General features: G+C 41.5%; 3 protein-coding genes across 4 annotated transcripts; 1 reads left to right on the top strand and 2 right to left on the bottom strand.

Moving 5' to 3' along the window:
* Positions 1-394: 394 nt before the first annotated feature.
* saysd1 (SAYSVFN motif domain containing 1) lies at positions 395-2,164 on the bottom strand. Its single transcript, XM_085770060.1, has 2 exons — positions 1,769-2,164; positions 395-1,013 (listed from the first exon to the last, which is right to left on the bottom strand). The coding sequence occupies exons 1-2, from the start codon at positions 1,964-1,966 to the stop codon at positions 687-689; spliced, it is 525 nt and encodes a 174-aa protein (XP_085626186.1). The 5' UTR covers positions 1,967-2,164; the 3' UTR covers positions 395-686.
* Positions 2,165-2,196: 32 nt separating this feature from the next.
* On the top strand, positions 2,197-5,984 carry grcc10 (gene rich cluster, C10 gene). 2 transcript variants are annotated; one of them, XM_085770062.1, is made up of 4 exons: positions 2,197-2,279; positions 3,271-3,324; positions 4,250-4,426; positions 5,574-5,984. In XM_085770062.1, exons 2-4 carry the CDS (start codon positions 3,273-3,275, stop codon positions 5,711-5,713), a joined length of 369 nt encoding a protein of 122 aa, XP_085626188.1. In that variant the 5' UTR covers positions 2,197-2,279; positions 3,271-3,272; the 3' UTR covers positions 5,714-5,984. The 2 variants fall into 2 exon arrangements, with proteins under 2 accessions (XP_085626188.1, XP_085626187.1); XM_085770061.1 differs by having other exon boundaries at positions 2,237-2,275; positions 3,270-3,324.
* A 507-nt stretch (positions 5,985-6,491) lies between these two features.
* Positions 6,492-14,931, bottom strand: LOC146961462 (uncharacterized). Its single transcript, XM_085770059.1, has 12 exons — positions 14,485-14,931; positions 13,366-13,485; positions 11,268-11,738; positions 10,065-10,138; positions 9,058-9,680; positions 8,871-8,958; positions 8,689-8,764; positions 8,541-8,577; positions 8,153-8,249; positions 7,919-8,035; positions 7,168-7,227; positions 6,492-6,999 (listed from the first exon to the last, which is right to left on the bottom strand). The coding sequence occupies exons 2-12, from the start codon at positions 13,403-13,405 to the stop codon at positions 6,910-6,912; spliced, it is 1,773 nt and encodes a 590-aa protein (XP_085626185.1). The 5' UTR covers positions 13,406-13,485; positions 14,485-14,931; the 3' UTR covers positions 6,492-6,909.

The raw sequence follows: 14,931 nt of genomic DNA, 5'->3' as shown, positions 1-14,931 counted from the left end.
GACTACATAATGAAAGCTAGGCTTGGCAGCTTTGAAGCAAATGCGGAAGTACGAGGAGGGAACCATCTCGCTTCGTTCAGTTCAACAGTTACTCTTTGTGAAAAAGCGGCTAATGGGTCCAAGCGCCCGCTGTGTTTGGCTGGCGAGGATGAAGAGCAACTACAACACTTTCATCTGAAGCCCAAATCCTTACATTTTTATTTAGAAACGTCTGTTTGTTTAATTAATGTTAATTAACACAACACTCATTTCAACAAGTAGAGAAGTGAAAATATCACTGCCAAACAAGATGTAAAAAACATATCAGTCTAGAAGCCAAATGCTGGCAGTTTCAAAAATAATTTATTAACCATTTACATTTTACATTTACCTTATTGTCAGGTAAACAGTATTTTCTCATTTAAATTAACAGCATCTTATCATCAGTGTTTTGTCACCTCCAACTTTCATGCCTCAAATTAGACTTTATTAGACTGCTTCAAAAGAGAAACATGGGTGAAGGGTTAAGTGTAAAAATCTTAATTTAAACCAATATTTCATGATGAAGCATGGAGTAGTGGTAAGTGTAAAATTTTATGTGATACAAAGAGTAGTTGATGTTAACATTTGAAGTCAATCCAAGTTGAACATTCAGGTGAAAAAAACATCCCTGATTATTTCATATAAATGTCCATATCACAAGCACTTCATCTCCTGTTTGCCAGAGGTCTGTATCCCATCTCTCCCTCCAGCTGCTCGGCAGTGAGGGCGCCCAGCAGCGGCTGACAGTCTGGGTTGAAGACCGAGTAAGCGCTCAGCTCTCCGGGCTCCCGGGCCGCTGGGCTGCGGAGGCCTTCGTAGAGCCAGTAGAAGAGGGAGATGACGAAGAAGGGCAGGCCGAACTCCAGCTCAACAAACAGGCCAAGCAGGACCAGCCACAGCAGCACTTTGAGCAAGATAACGTTTGAGATCACAGATTGTTTCGATGCCAGCCACCTTCCCAGAGCGCTGTCCAGCAGCCAGTCGGTCCCGTCCTGGAGGGGAAATAATGTAAAGTTCATGATCCGGCTCAGTACTTGGGATGAGGACCCCTATGAAGTGGTATGGTGTAATTAAAGGTATAAAAAAAACAACAAACAACAACTAAGAGGACAGGAAAGAGATAGAGAAAAAAAAAAGTTAAACAAATAGTTATGAATCAGAATAACTGATGAATCAGCAGCGTTGTGATTGTTGTTCTTGTTGCTGTCATGTGTTATTGTTGATTCTGTGTTTATTGTTGTATGTCTTCAAATGAAAATAAAATACAAATACAAATTAAAAAAACAAAACAATCAGCAAAGTTACTTTTTCTCCAACATACTTCAACGTTATTTGTTGCACATCATTTACACAAATATCATAACAGTGCTGAGATGACATTATTAGTAATGTGCTGGAATAACATTAGAAAGGGAAATAACACAAATAAACAATACATAAATAAAATAATGATTAAAAAAGGGGCAAATACAATGCCAGGGGTTATTAAGATTATAAAAACACTTTAAATTTGGAGCACATATTTAACTATTTCACTACACCTTGTGCTTTTTGAGTCATTACATTGTTACGATTGACAGCTGCCTCCAAAACCATATTGTAGGTGGAGTTATTAGTTCTTAAATTATGGCTTGATTCTCCACTGCCAAGTTTAAAATCTGAACACACAGATGCACTGGAGCAAATTACAATGATCAATCATATAACCAACTTCCTACTTGATTCACAGTGTTGTCGTTCATCTTACCTGTTTTGTGGAGCTCGGAGGTGCAGCTCGGTTGTTTTCTGCCTCTTGTCTCTCGGCTGTCGTTGTTGTTGTTGTTGGTGTTGTTTCGGGCTGAGCAGCTCCTGTCGGTTCACTGAGCTGTGAATCAGCTTCCTCGTCCTTTTTAGGAACATTTTCTGCCTTTCGTCGAGCTCTGAAGTCTGCAAGTTTCTGCTCCATCGACACTAATAAATATTCCCTGTCGTCAGTTCAAAAGAGCTCATTAAAATAAAACCCCCTTCGCTTTAGATGAGATTTAAAACACATCCAATACGCTTATATCGACTGTATTTAACTTTAAATTACTACATTTTACACCACTTCCACGTTCTACTAGCTTGTTTACCTTCTACGTCAGCGTTTACCGGAAGGAGGGAGGTCATGTCGTAAAAAAAAATGTTTCGTCTGTCGTAAACCCGCTTTCCGCTGTCGTAAAAGGCGTCGTTTGGTTTCCACCGCTGTGCTACAAGCTAGGTTGTTTTCATCATCACCGGTGAGTTTCTTCACCTTCACACTTTAATCTGTCAGTGGCTGATAATTCATCTTATAAATATACGTGGGCGTGGATCGTATCGATGTGTGTATCTGTCTTTTTAAGCGAACAATAGATTAGATTAGTTTGTAATCTATAAATAAGGGAAGTAAACGATGAAAGCTCGTAAACAGCGTCTGACACCAACGACACCACGTCTCCTTTATGCTGCCTCGTTATTGTGGATCATTAGTTCACGTTTGGTTAAGAAGATGAATATACTTAAGTAACCTAGGAGTACTACTACTTAATTACAGTACCTGACAGCACTGTGTAACAGCTGGATCCAGGTTCACCTCTTGGTTTTTTAACTTACAGTAACCTGTGTTTCCTTTTATCTGTGGCACTGCCCTTTTTTAATCTTTATTACTGCTTTTATCTATTTATTCATGCTTTGAATGAGTCGTATAATATGTTTGTGTTTGTGTATTCTGTGTATGTTGTGTGTATGTGGTCTTTTGTTTGTTGCTGCTGTAACAACAAAGTATCTTTAACTCTAATGTAACTCTTGTTGCCAGTGCCACACTGTTTCCAGCGTTGTTTATATATCTGAAAAATAGAAAATACAGCTTGTTACAGTCATTTTTGTTATTGATTAACCTGCAGTGATATTCTGGATTGACAGATCAATCGCTTAATTTAACAAAGATATCAACAAGTCAGCTGAAAAATGTGAGTCACAGTTTGTCAGAGCTCAACATAATGTCCGTAACAGTACAAGACCTACAGATAATTTTGAAATTTAAGTTTGAATTCAGCAGCAAATTATTTGTGCAAAACGGGAACTAGTGAACATTTGGGAAATGTTTTCCGAGAATGACGAGTATTATGTTTGTACAGTATTATTGAGATTTTCTACTAATCCAGCTGGCCACCAACAGCAGCAGATTGGGTTCATTTGTTTTGATCACTGTATAAATATCTTGTTGTTTTGTCGCTTGTTCCTCTACAGACATGGCCTCAGCTCCAGCGCAGCAGCCGACCCTGACGGTTGAGCAGACCAGAGGTAAGAAGAGCAAGTTTCCCTTTTTCTCTTTCTCTCTGAGGTGGTGCTTGATTGTGAATAAATGTTCAGGCATTTGGTGTTTTTAACTGTCAAGATTTAATTCGTTGCAGTACATCTTTGGAGTTTTTTAATGCTTGAAATGAACGTGTGTGTTGATGATTTAGTTTGACCTCTGTGCAATGATGTGGGCTTATGATTGTCTTTGTGTAGGTTGCATTTATTGTAAGGCACACCAAGTCTGTTTCTTATGTAATATTAAAGGGATAGTTAGTTCAACATTTTGGCAAATTCGCCTATTGCCATAATCCCCATAGTAATAGCAGTAGGTTCATTACCTTCAATTATCAGTGCATGTTGTTTTGAGATCTGCGGGGCAGAGACGTGAGCTGCTCAGTGAACACAATGGCAGCTCAATACTCATCAAATACACAATCCAACAACTCCAAAACGCTCTTGTGGACAAGTTGTGACCCGCACATTCACCGAGCTATGAAATAATCATGTAACATTTATTACGAGTTGTTTTCAAGGCAAATGCGTAGCCGGAACTACATTTCAGACACGGCTGCTGGGCGGAGTGATTTCAAAAGCGTATTTGCTTTGCGTGTCGTAATGTTACGTAATTATACATGATTATTTCATAGCGTGACGAATGTGCAGGTCACAACTTCTCCATGAGAGTGTTTTGGAGTTGTTGGATTGTGTATTTGATGAGTTTGATGAGGGAAAGGGAACCTGTACCATTCACCTCCATTGCACCAACAATAAAAGGTAATGAACTATGACTCCTATGACAATACGGATTATGGCAATAGGCAAATTTTCCCAAAATGTTGAACTATCCCTTTAAATAGCCTAACAGTTATACTGTATAATATATAAACAGTGTAGACCCGGAGTACCTGATGTTGTTCTTGCTTCACAGTGGTGCTGAGTGAGGTGATCCAGGCCTTCTCGGTGCCAGAAAACGCTGCGAGGATGGAGGAGGCTCGAGAGAGCGCCTGCAACGACATGGGCAAGATGCTGCAGCTCGTGCTTCCTGTGGCCACGCAGATTCAGCAGGAGGTCATCAAAGCCTACGGATTCAACAACGAGGGAGAGGGTAAAGCAGCAGTTTCTCAGCTCTGACCTGTAGATTCTGGTGCCAAGTCATTAATTTATACGACTGTGTGTTATGCAGATAAATCCTTTTGCATAAACACCACTCTGAAAAGGGGGATATTATTTACTCCTAGGAAGTGGGTCATAAATACTGCAGTACAGTTCAATCACATAACTTTAGGAGCTTGTGTATCACAGTGAAATAAACAATATTGATAAATGGACTGCATTAAAGGGATAGTTCACCCAAAATTCAATTTTTTTTTGTTTCTAGCTTTATTTAAAAGAAGTTGACAGGTACAAATAGTATACAGGGAACAGTATACAATGAAAATACAAAGAACATGTGCCAGGGGTGATGTTCATTATACAACAAGGTTATACATATTACAACGGTCTATGGTTTTAATAGCCTTTTCATTTGCTGATTTGGTGATTAGCTTAAAATAAAGTTCCATTTCTTTTTGAAAAACATAAAAGCAAGGGGTTTTCTTAGAAAATTTACTTTCATGAATATGAAATTTTGCAAAAAATAAAAACAGATTTATTAAAAAGTAACATTTTCCTTCTTTCTTGGGATACTTATGGAAACCAAAAACAACATTTTCCCAAAGTAAAATAAAATCTATTGTAAAAGAGTCAATAATAAATTTGCTAAGGTCTGCCCATAGTTTTTTCGTGTGAGAGCAAAGCCAGAACTACTCATTATCTACTCACCCTCATGTCGACTAAGGGTTGGGAGAAGTTTCAGAGTCCTCCGTGCCTTCTCTGAGTTACAGCGGGGCTCCGTGCAGCACCGCATGTCCATATGATGGTAGCGAACGGGGCTCACTTTTCTTCGTCCAAAAAGACACACCAAAAAACATCCAAATACCTCCATAGTACCCGTCTGTAATGTCCCTCTTGTATTGAAGCCCCAACATGAGAAATTGTTCCGAAAAAAATTGAATAAGTCTATATTTTAAGCTTGTTTGTAGCGGAAGCTCCCAGTATCTCAGTTTAGTGCTCTGCCTGTGTCTGAAACTTCTCCCAGGCCTGTGTCGACATGAGGGTGAGTAGATAATGAGTGAAATTTGAATTTTGGGTGAACTATCCCTTTAAAGACAGATGACACACAGTTTATCATCTCGCCTCTGCTTTACTTCCAGGCGTCCTAAAATTTGCCAGACTGGTGAAGATGTATGAAACCCAGGACCCTGAAATTGCAGCCATGTCAGTGAAGCTCAAGTCTCTCCTCCTGCCTCCTCTGTCAACGCCGCCTATAGGAGGCGCCATTCCAGCTTCATAGAAACTATTTACATGCACTGTTTCAATTGCAGGGTTACTTTTCTTTTATTGCGTTGGATCTGTGTGACCATTACCGTGTCTTAGAGATTTAGGAAAACTCATCACACTAATGCGTTCCAGCGAGGATTAAACACATACTTTATCTAAACCATGGTTTCATTTAAAGCATCCTTGTAAAACTTGTTAAATTATTGCCTTTGAAATGTTTCAATATTTATTTGTTATGTAACACGGTTACATTTGTCATTGAACATTAAACATTTCCTTTAATGCCATCTTTTATATCATTCTTTTATACCATTTTTATATTCTGTCAAATGTTGTCAAATGTCATTTTTGTTGTATATTAAAATTGAAAGATTTTCTGTGAACCTGTGTGTTAATAATGGAGTTAAAAACATTTTTACATTATACAGAACTTTATTATTGCAATCAGACTTTGGCAGCAACAACGTCATATGTTTTAAAAATACTGAAGCGATTACACACATTTACATATATACATTTACTCAAAGGCAACTTTCTTTACACATTCTGTAGTTTTTAAGGTTAAAATATCATTACAGCATATAAAAATTCATGGTTTCACGTCCTCCCCCTCCCTTTGTTTTTGTTTGTTTAACTTTGGGTGCATGCGGATATGACGGCACTGCATCATGGCAGGAGAGGTTAATGACTAAAACTAAGTATTTTATTAGTCAAGATAAATACAACACAAGTGTCCCAGATTATGAAATCATTCACTTAAATATACATCATAAAGTGCTATTTTTTCCCCCTAAAGGCAAAGTGCAAAAACCAGTGTACCCAGCACCCAGTAGCAAATGTGAAAACAGTTGTTTGTCCTCTGTGGATATTCACCCAGCAGCATTTGAATCCAGTGTGACTGTAATGTACAGTTTGTAGAAATATAAAATTATTTAAAGTCCAAAACACAGTCCAGCTTCCTTCATCTAAGTATTACACAACAGCCATTACTGTGTGTTTGTGGAGGAGGAGACAGTATCAACACATAAAATCATATAAAGTCTAATAATATTGCTGCTACAGTGGAAATCCTGGCTGGTGAGCTCGAGATGAAGAGAGCTCCCTCTCGTGGTCAACAGTGGTTTAGTCCTTCCAGTTAAATCAGTCATTATTATAAAAAAAGAAAAAGAAAGAAAAAAGAACCAAGAGCAAAGAGGAGAGGAGTCGACTTCACATCTCAAAGTGACGGAAAATGCTTTCAACATAACCCAGTACCCGCTGCCAGTCCGGTCCGTCCGCCTTCAGCATCTCCTCCACTGTCTGTCACAGTGAACACGGAAAGATAAAAGGTCAGAAGAACAGAGCGCACAAAACTGTGAGTAAATATTCTGTTCATACGGAACGGATGACTAGTGTTACATTTTACTAAACTGCACAATTTGTAATTTCCCAAATATGTATATATTTTTAGATAATCCGAAGTCTCACCAGTGCGGCTGTGATTCCCACAGTCTCTCCTGTCTTAAAAGCGAGGTCCAAATTTTCCTTCTGTGGAAACAACGTTAACGTTAAGTCAGAAGCAGCTTTGGTATCGACTCACATTCACATTTCTGGAGACGTACCGTTCAGGTGTGGATTATTGTAAAAGAACCAAACAAACCTGCACAGTCAATCATCAGTTCTCACTCTGTTAACAGTGTTTGGTCTTCAACAAATGATCAACAGTGTGATGTTTCATTTTATTCTTTGAGTTTAGGATCCAACACATCTGGAGTAGTTTTGCAGTGAGTTATTGATTTTTTTGGATCTTTCTTATACACTTGCCCAATGGCGTGGATTTTCTTCCTGGGGTCCAATACAAACCACTTACACAACATACAATGGACACAATAGTTCGCCTACAAAGTTCTCAAATACATCCACCCAGGAAAATATATAAGAAAATACAAGTTAACAGTATTTCATAATGAAAAAGAAAAGGGTGTTTCATATAATTTGGTCACACACAAACCAATCACAGTTCATAAAATATTATAAGCTACTGCCTTAACAGTGTTTTGAACTCCTGTTTTGCACTGGCTTGAATAATATAATCTGGTAATGAGGTTTGATGAACTTGTTACACTTGTATGCCTCATTTCACAACTTTAGATGCGATCAATATTTATGCCTGGGTTGCTGATATGGTTTTGATCTGTATATTACATGTTTTTGCTTGGAGAGCCACCAGCAGTTTTACCTTGTCTTCTGGGTTGAGGCCGTCATACGGGATGTGATTTGGTAAATATGTGTGATAAACAGCACAGAACGCCAAACCGTCTTCCCAGCTGCTACTGAAGTTGGTGATGTCAATATTCTGTTATAAAAACACATTTGATGATGATGATGATAATCAGATTTTATGTGTAAAATGGATTTCTGACATTTATCTCAATAAGATCCCACTGATGTTAAAAAATTACACTTTTCTCACCTTATAACCTTGTGTCCGATTCTGGCACCAGCGCAGGAGGGAGTTTCTTCTGGAGCCGCCGTGTCGCCGCAGCAGAGCACTGAAACCATCCTGAGGTCTGAGGGTCGAGAAAAACATTTCAACTAAGGATCAGTTTACAGCAACTACAGACTCCTAAAAAAACAAATTAACAGTAGTAAAATGACATTGTAAAACCCGATATAATGAGATTTTAAATGATAATAAGGAGATGAGGAGTCATGCAAGTTAGTTTAATGCAAATCAAAACTTAAGAACTGCAAGAAAAAAAACTTTCTGCAGATTCAAGTGTGCTAAGATTGTGGCTTGGTTTGAATGTGACTTGATGAAATGTAAATAAATAAATAAAAAGGAGCTAGCAGTGACATACTTGAAGGAATCTGAACTTTGGTCTTCATCCTGTTTTCCTGCAGGACACAAATACATATTATACATCTACATATTATTATTCAGCTGTAAAAAAAACAAACAAACAGACATACATTTAAACAATAGTGCACTGGTTGACTTAAACTCACCTGTATAAAAGCTGGACCAACTGTCCTGCCGCTGTAAGATCCGGTCCATCCTTCTCCCTTTTGTTGGCGCCTCTTTCTGGAGTAAAGTCATTTAGAAACAAGATACATTATGATTACGTATAAAGATGACGTGTTATTGTGGTGATGTAATGAAACATGTTGTTCATCAGCGGCTGTTGCACCTTGCATAGTGGCAGTGTTGTGCTTGTGTTTCTTAAGGTCCCATTTTGACTGGAGGAGTCGGTGGGCAGCGGAAGACGAGACAAACTCCTGAAAGACAAAAAAAAAAAAAAAAAAAAGCGCCTGTTTCATAAGATGCTGCTGTGAAGTGGCGAGGCTGAACGTTCATGTACGTAAAAGTAGACTCACCAAGATCTTTCAGACAGCATCACAATCCTCCTGGGATCTCTCTGCCCACGTCCCTCCTCTTTCCTTTTCTCCAGTGCAGCTAAACTACGAAGGTATCCCTCGGCGACCCCCTTCCCCGTCAGCTGCATGTTCCCCGATCCGTCCTCAGGGTCGTCCTGACCTGCACCTTCACTTTCCACGTCTGTACTCTCCGCATGCTCCTCTTGTGTTTCCGCATCTGTAGTTTCGGTCTCTGCTTCAGTTTCCTCCACAACATTGCACATTGTTTCCTTCCCCTGCTCTTCCACAGAGTCTCGTCTCTCCGCCCGTTTACCATCGCCATCTGTTGCGTCTTTCACCCCGCGTGCGTTCCTCAGGGCGTCCAGCTCGGCTCGCTCCTGCCGCTGCTGCAGGGTGAGTTCACTTAGCTCTCTGCAGACGTCGCCGTGCTCGGCTCGCAGACTCTCCAGCTCTCTGTCGCTCTCCTCCTGTCTGCCGAGGGCCCGGGCGAGCTGCTCCTCCACGGCCCTGTGGCTCTGCTGGAGCGAACCCAGAGCCTGCTCCGCCTCCCCCCGCAGCCGGTCGGCCACCGACACGGCGACCTGCAGGTCACACTGGAACTGATGCCACTCCAGCCTCTCCATCTGTGGAGGAGAAAAGAAACACTGCTAGATGAATTTAACAGATGATATTTCTCAGAGAGGCTCTCTGTGTCCTTTGTAGTTTTTGATACCTCTGATCTCTTATTCTATATACACTGTGAAAATGCAACACTCAAGGCACAAGCAAGTAATCAACGTTTTTTTCAGCTACTTGAATAAGTCTGCTTCAGTGACTAAAAATGCAAATTAAACTGAATTAGACATTTATTATTAATTTCATTATTACTCCAACACAAAAGCAATTTACTGTCCTTTATCTTCAAAGTTAAAATAAAGCTAATATTAAGCTACATGGGAAAAAAACGAGGTTCAAGAAATGTTATGTCTAGAGGTGAAAGTACCATGTGATGTGGAGTAACATCTCACCCTCAGTGTGTCCTTCAGTGTGTCCACTTCCTCAACCAGCTCATCTCTCTCTGTGATCAACTTCCTGAGCAGCTCTGACAAACAAAACAGCAAGAAAGTTTGAGTGAAATCAAAGGCTGACATCTATAATCACTATATTAATCACTGTTACTATCATATAGCACCATTTCACAACAGGTTAAATAGTTTTTTTTTTTGACAGGACGTTCTCATCACATTAAGAGGTAAAATGGTTTAGCAGGTTTGTTTTTGAACCTGAATTGTTGTTGTGACCCTTGAGGCAAACCACACACACCCAGTTCATAAAAACTATAAAATTCAAAGACTTTTAATGCTTTTAAATTCATCTGTGGGTTAACGGCTCAATAGCGACTTAAAAAACACTTTAAAGAAAACCCTTCTTCTTCAGTAGATAAATGAAAAAATGCCTTTTACTGTCAAACTCCACATCTTTCTGCACAGTGAAGCTCGAACACAAAGTGAAGTGACAAAAACTAAATACACTTTTGAGTGCAAAGGGACATTAAAGCAGAAGTAAGTGGTCCAGTCGTTTTCGCTAATGCTGCGTTCCAGGCAGGCTTTTGAAATCGTAAATTACAGCTTCAAGTCACAACTTACGACTTTGTAGCGTTTCAGGCAACCCACTCGTGTTTTTCCGACCTGTTTTACCGGTGAAAGTCACTATAACGGCCACTCGTAACTTCCGACCGGTGAACTCGTACCAGATCGAACTGGTACCACTTCACGGTCGGAAAAATACGAGTTTCCTGGAACGCACCATAACAGTCCTCGTCGCTACGTCGCCACATTCACGGCGTTCCTTGGCTGCACACACAGCCCTGCATGCCGTTCTCTCTCCTCATTGGATAAAAACTGTAGGATACGATAAATGTTTTCTCTTCGGCTCAGAGCAGAGCAGAGTGACTGACAGACCCGTGTTTCAGTCCAAACACACATGTAAGTGATTGCTGTCGGAAGATATAACTATTTAAGACTTATATTAACACAAAAATATCACTTACTTCTGCTTTAAGTAAGTACAAGTTAACATTTTTTTTAAAGCATGTCTCTCTGAGGAGACCGTTCATTTATATTTAAGTGGGAGCAGGACACAGATGGTGCTGCTTTTGATTTCCTCAGACAGAAGAAGTCAATAGTTTTTTAAAAAGGTGCAGAGGACACCAACGACAACAGACGGCCTACCGACAGCTCCGGTGGTCACGTCGGCGGTGGGGGTCAGGCCCACGGAGGCCCTGTAGTGCTCCATCAGACTGAGTAGCACCAGAGTTATCTCCTCTCCGACTCTCTCTGCTGCAGGCTGCGGCTCCAGTCCGCTGTCCCTCTCCTGCCAGCTCTGCTCCGAGGGCGATCCTCTGGACGGGGGCAGAGATGCTGGGCTGCCCGGGCTGACCGCCGCCGCCTTCGCCAGCCTCCCTGCTGCTGCTGCATCGCTCACATTCGCCTCCGAGGACGTGGCGCTGTCTACGCTTATCACAGCCCATTCTGCGGGAGCGGACGGTTTCTGCGTCCACTCTCCGACCGGAGTGGCGGAGGAGGGGGTGGTGCTGCTGTCGGCCGGTGGTGGCGTCTGTGGCTTATTAGAGGAGGCCATGGCATTCAGCTCTGCCTCCGAGGGCGTGGTGGGAGGCGTGTGAAAGAAATCTAGAGGAGAACCTGAGAGGGGGGAAAAATAGTACAACAGAAGAGGAGCAGGAGAAAGAGAAAAGGCATCAAAGTGAAAGAAAAAAAAAAGGACCACAGCTCTAAGCTTTAAAAATCATCTACTACAAAATGAAAAATGTGCTGAGTTCAAAGCCCCCCACCCCCCTCCTTCTTCTTTCCCTCGATGCAGATGTAAGCCCTCAGTGTCCACTCCCTTATTTACTGTCCTGGGCTGACTGATGCAGCAAAAACCCTCTCCTGTCCTGCCAATGTCTTGGCACACACACACACACACACACACACACAGCTCCCATGTGGCAAGGTCCAGGAAGAAAGGCAAATTTACCCAGATCTACTATCCAACAGCTGCTCTCTCTGTTTCCACCAGGCAAAAACATCCATCATCATCTTTCTAAATATATATTCAAAGATTAAGCGTAATGTTGCTGCATTATTTTTATTATCATTATTATCAGTTTCTCTCGGTCTCTAGGTGGTGATGCAGTCTCTAAAGTTTCACCTTGACAACTAATGTCAGCGTGATGTGGTTCCTGTATGTTGCCGACAGGATGCTGTTCACGGTGTGCACTGATTAACTCGTGCAGACTTCGGCGGGCTACACGGATCTCCACCTGCTCCCACTCTGATCTTTTCCCTGCTTCCCCTCCTTGCCCTTGTGTTTTGCTGCAGGATTCTGCAGCCTCATCATTTCCCCGGTAGCAGCAGCAGCAGCAGCAGCAGCAGCAGCAGCAGCAGCATTATGTAGTCTGTTCAGCTACGGCAGAGGAGCTATTCTCATCCTCCGGTTTGAGCCCACTTCCTGTGCACTGACAGCCCCGAGATCAAAGGCAGGAGCAGCATTTTAAACAGCTGTAAGTGAGAATTAGCCAGAGCGGCCGGAAGACTGAACGTCTCCGGTTAGAAAACAGGCCGTCTAATGCTGCACAGCGGCAATTTCACACATTAAACCAGTGACAGCTGGGCTGCGATGCTTTGAACCAAGAGAGGAGCCAAAAAAAAATATGACGTAGCTGATTCAACATTCACTGAATCCTTTGAAAGCTCTGATTCAACACTTCCCATGTGCCAAGAGATGTTTCTGTCATCATACAGCCCCTCATGCCAGGATTTCATTTGGACAAACTGGGTAAATCTACAGAAGCTCACTGGAGGAAGTTTTTTTCCCCCCCTCTCATCTACAAGTAGCCTAGGATGATATTACTGCAGTCACTAGTTTCAGCTGATGCCGTCCTCAGTGTAAAATGTCCTGTTACTCTTCCACATCACAAAAGAATAAAATCTTCACAGGACTTTTGATCCAAGTGTGAGTCAGTTTGTTGTCACTTGGAATTACACATAATGAAACACGCAAACAAACAAAAAAACTATCTTCTATCTTGCCGCCAGGAAGACGATGCCTAAAAATAGTCGAGTAGCTATACAGTATATAAAATATGTATCAGTTGAAGATCGTGAGAGAAAACTGGGCAGGAGCTGTGCAACAAACTAAGGACAATATTTTCAGTCACCTGGACTTTGAAGAAGAGCTTTTACAGTAAAAAAGTATAAAAGAATATTAAATCCATCATTGCCATTCAGAACAGAAACACCTGTGTGAGGGTTTGTGTTGCTGTGGTACCTGTGGGGCCATGACTGTCTTTGCCAGTGTGGTTACCCATGATCCAACAGGAGGAGACGTGTGGACCGGCTGCCCCAGTGTCCTTCACTGTGTCCTCTGATTTGTGAAGCCCACTGCTGCCTGGACAAGGGGGGAGGGGGGGGGGGGGGGTAAACATACATCCTCAGTGAGTATGACTCACCACTGAACTTTTGCTCCAGAAGAAAATAAGGAGTGCAACATGTCTAGAAAAGAGCCTCAAGACTTCTTTTCAGGAAGTCTTTAATGAGCTCCATGATATGACAACAAGCTAGAAAAAACAGCAGGAATAAGATTTGGCTATATGTTCTGATTAAAAAACAAATACAACACAAAAATCAAAGTGTCAGTTTAAGTTTTCACAAGATACAACATTAAGTAACAAAAATATAAGTCTTAAAAAAGAGCAGACGTGTTAAAATAGTGACATCCATGCAAAAAAGAGAAAGAAGGAAGGTGCAGACACTTCCCCTGCAGTACAGCTGGGACGTTATTATCACACATGGCCGATTCCCAGGTATCAATTGTCTACACCAAACCCCATTGGACAATGTAGTGATTTAAGGTTGACGTGGCTATAAATAACACACAAACATTAAAAGTCATAATTAACCCACCGATAAGACGCCGGTGTTGTCCCCAGACAAATCTGGCATACCCATGATGTCCCATGATACAATGATGTTTCATAATGATTTCATTTTTTACTACTGAGTCATCACCGCAGATTTCCTCAGTATTGAGGATTGGGCTGGATGATAACTTAAATCTGCAGTCTGAGCTGTTATTTATTTATTTAGAGATATATGCGCAGCTTGATGAATGGTATGCCGTATATATCGAAATTTAAACATAGGCTACTAAACACTGCTGTCTTCAACGAGCCACGCAACTTTAAACCGCCCATTTGGTGAATGAAGTTTTGAATCAAGTCATTTTTATGTCATTTTCCTCCCCATAATAAACCGCCCTATCAGAGGCAAGTAGATTTTTATCTTATACTAACTGGTCTGGCTTTATATCACACACGCTGTTTAAATTGCACACCCCACACACTGCGCACATCGCTGCTGTGCTACCCCACGGTTTCATTCATCCTACCTGCTCAGCCTGCCAGCTGGACGACTTCCAGTTCGCTTCTCAGCCGTCCGGCGGGCTCCTTCTCCGGGTCTCTGCACAGACTTCCTCCGCTGCCGGGGGGGTGAGTTGTGAGTCCCGTCTCCAAAAAATTCACCGCAGGACACGACTGGGATTAGAGACAATCATTTTTTTTCTTCCCTCCCTCGCACATCCCGACAACCATTACAGTATCTATAAGTTAAGTCCAATTCCCAGCACCGCACACTTCTCCTTTAAATCCAATGCGACAAAGGGCGAAGGCAGAAATAAACCGGTTGCGCAGCAGCTCCACGTTTTAGCACCGACATGACTGTTGTTAAATAGAAGTGGTATGAAGCAGTGTTTTTCACAAAGTCACGTTTTAAAAGGCCAGAGAAATAGAAATACTGTGTAAGTGTGTGTGTTGTTGCCGAGAGAGGGAGCGATGGG

Source organism: Trachurus japonicus, chromosome 24 (assembly GCF_045865225.1).
Source record: "Trachurus japonicus isolate A0001 chromosome 24, Traja_1.0".
Taxonomy (NCBI): domain Eukaryota; kingdom Metazoa; phylum Chordata; class Actinopteri; order Carangiformes; family Carangidae; genus Trachurus; species Trachurus japonicus.
The sequence above is the reverse complement of the archived record's forward strand: the minus strand, read 5'-3'. Positions and strand labels throughout refer to the sequence as shown.

Coding starts and splice junctions, on each gene's coding strand:
- grcc10 (XM_085770062.1), top strand. CDS start 3,273: ATGGCCTCAGCTCCAGCGCAGCAGCCGACCCTGACGGTTGAGCAGACC. Junction 3,325..4,249: donor GACGGTTGAGCAGACCAGAG/GTAAGAAGAGCA, acceptor CTTGCTTCACAG/TGGTGCTGAGTGAGGTGATC. Junction 4,427..5,573: donor ATTCAACAACGAGGGAGAGG/GTAAAGCAGCAG, acceptor CTTTACTTCCAG/GCGTCCTAAAATTTGCCAGA.
- LOC146961462 (XM_085770059.1), bottom strand. CDS start 13,405: ATGGGTAACCACACTGGCAAAGACAGTCATGGCCCCACAG. Junction 10,139..11,267: donor CGTGACCACCGGAGCTGTCG/GTAGGCCGTCTG, acceptor TTTGTTTGTCAG/AGCTGCTCAGGAAGTTGATC. Junction 8,036..8,152: donor ATCGGACACAAGGTTATAAG/GTGAGAAAAGTG, acceptor TTTTTATAACAG/AATATTGACATCACCAACTT.
- saysd1 (XM_085770060.1), bottom strand. CDS start 1,966: ATGGAGCAGAAACTTGCAGACTTCAGAGCTCGACGAAAGGCAGAAAAT. Junction 1,014..1,768: donor CTCCGAGCTCCACAAAACAG/GTAAGATGAACG, acceptor TTTCCCCTCCAG/GACGGGACCGACTGGCTGCT.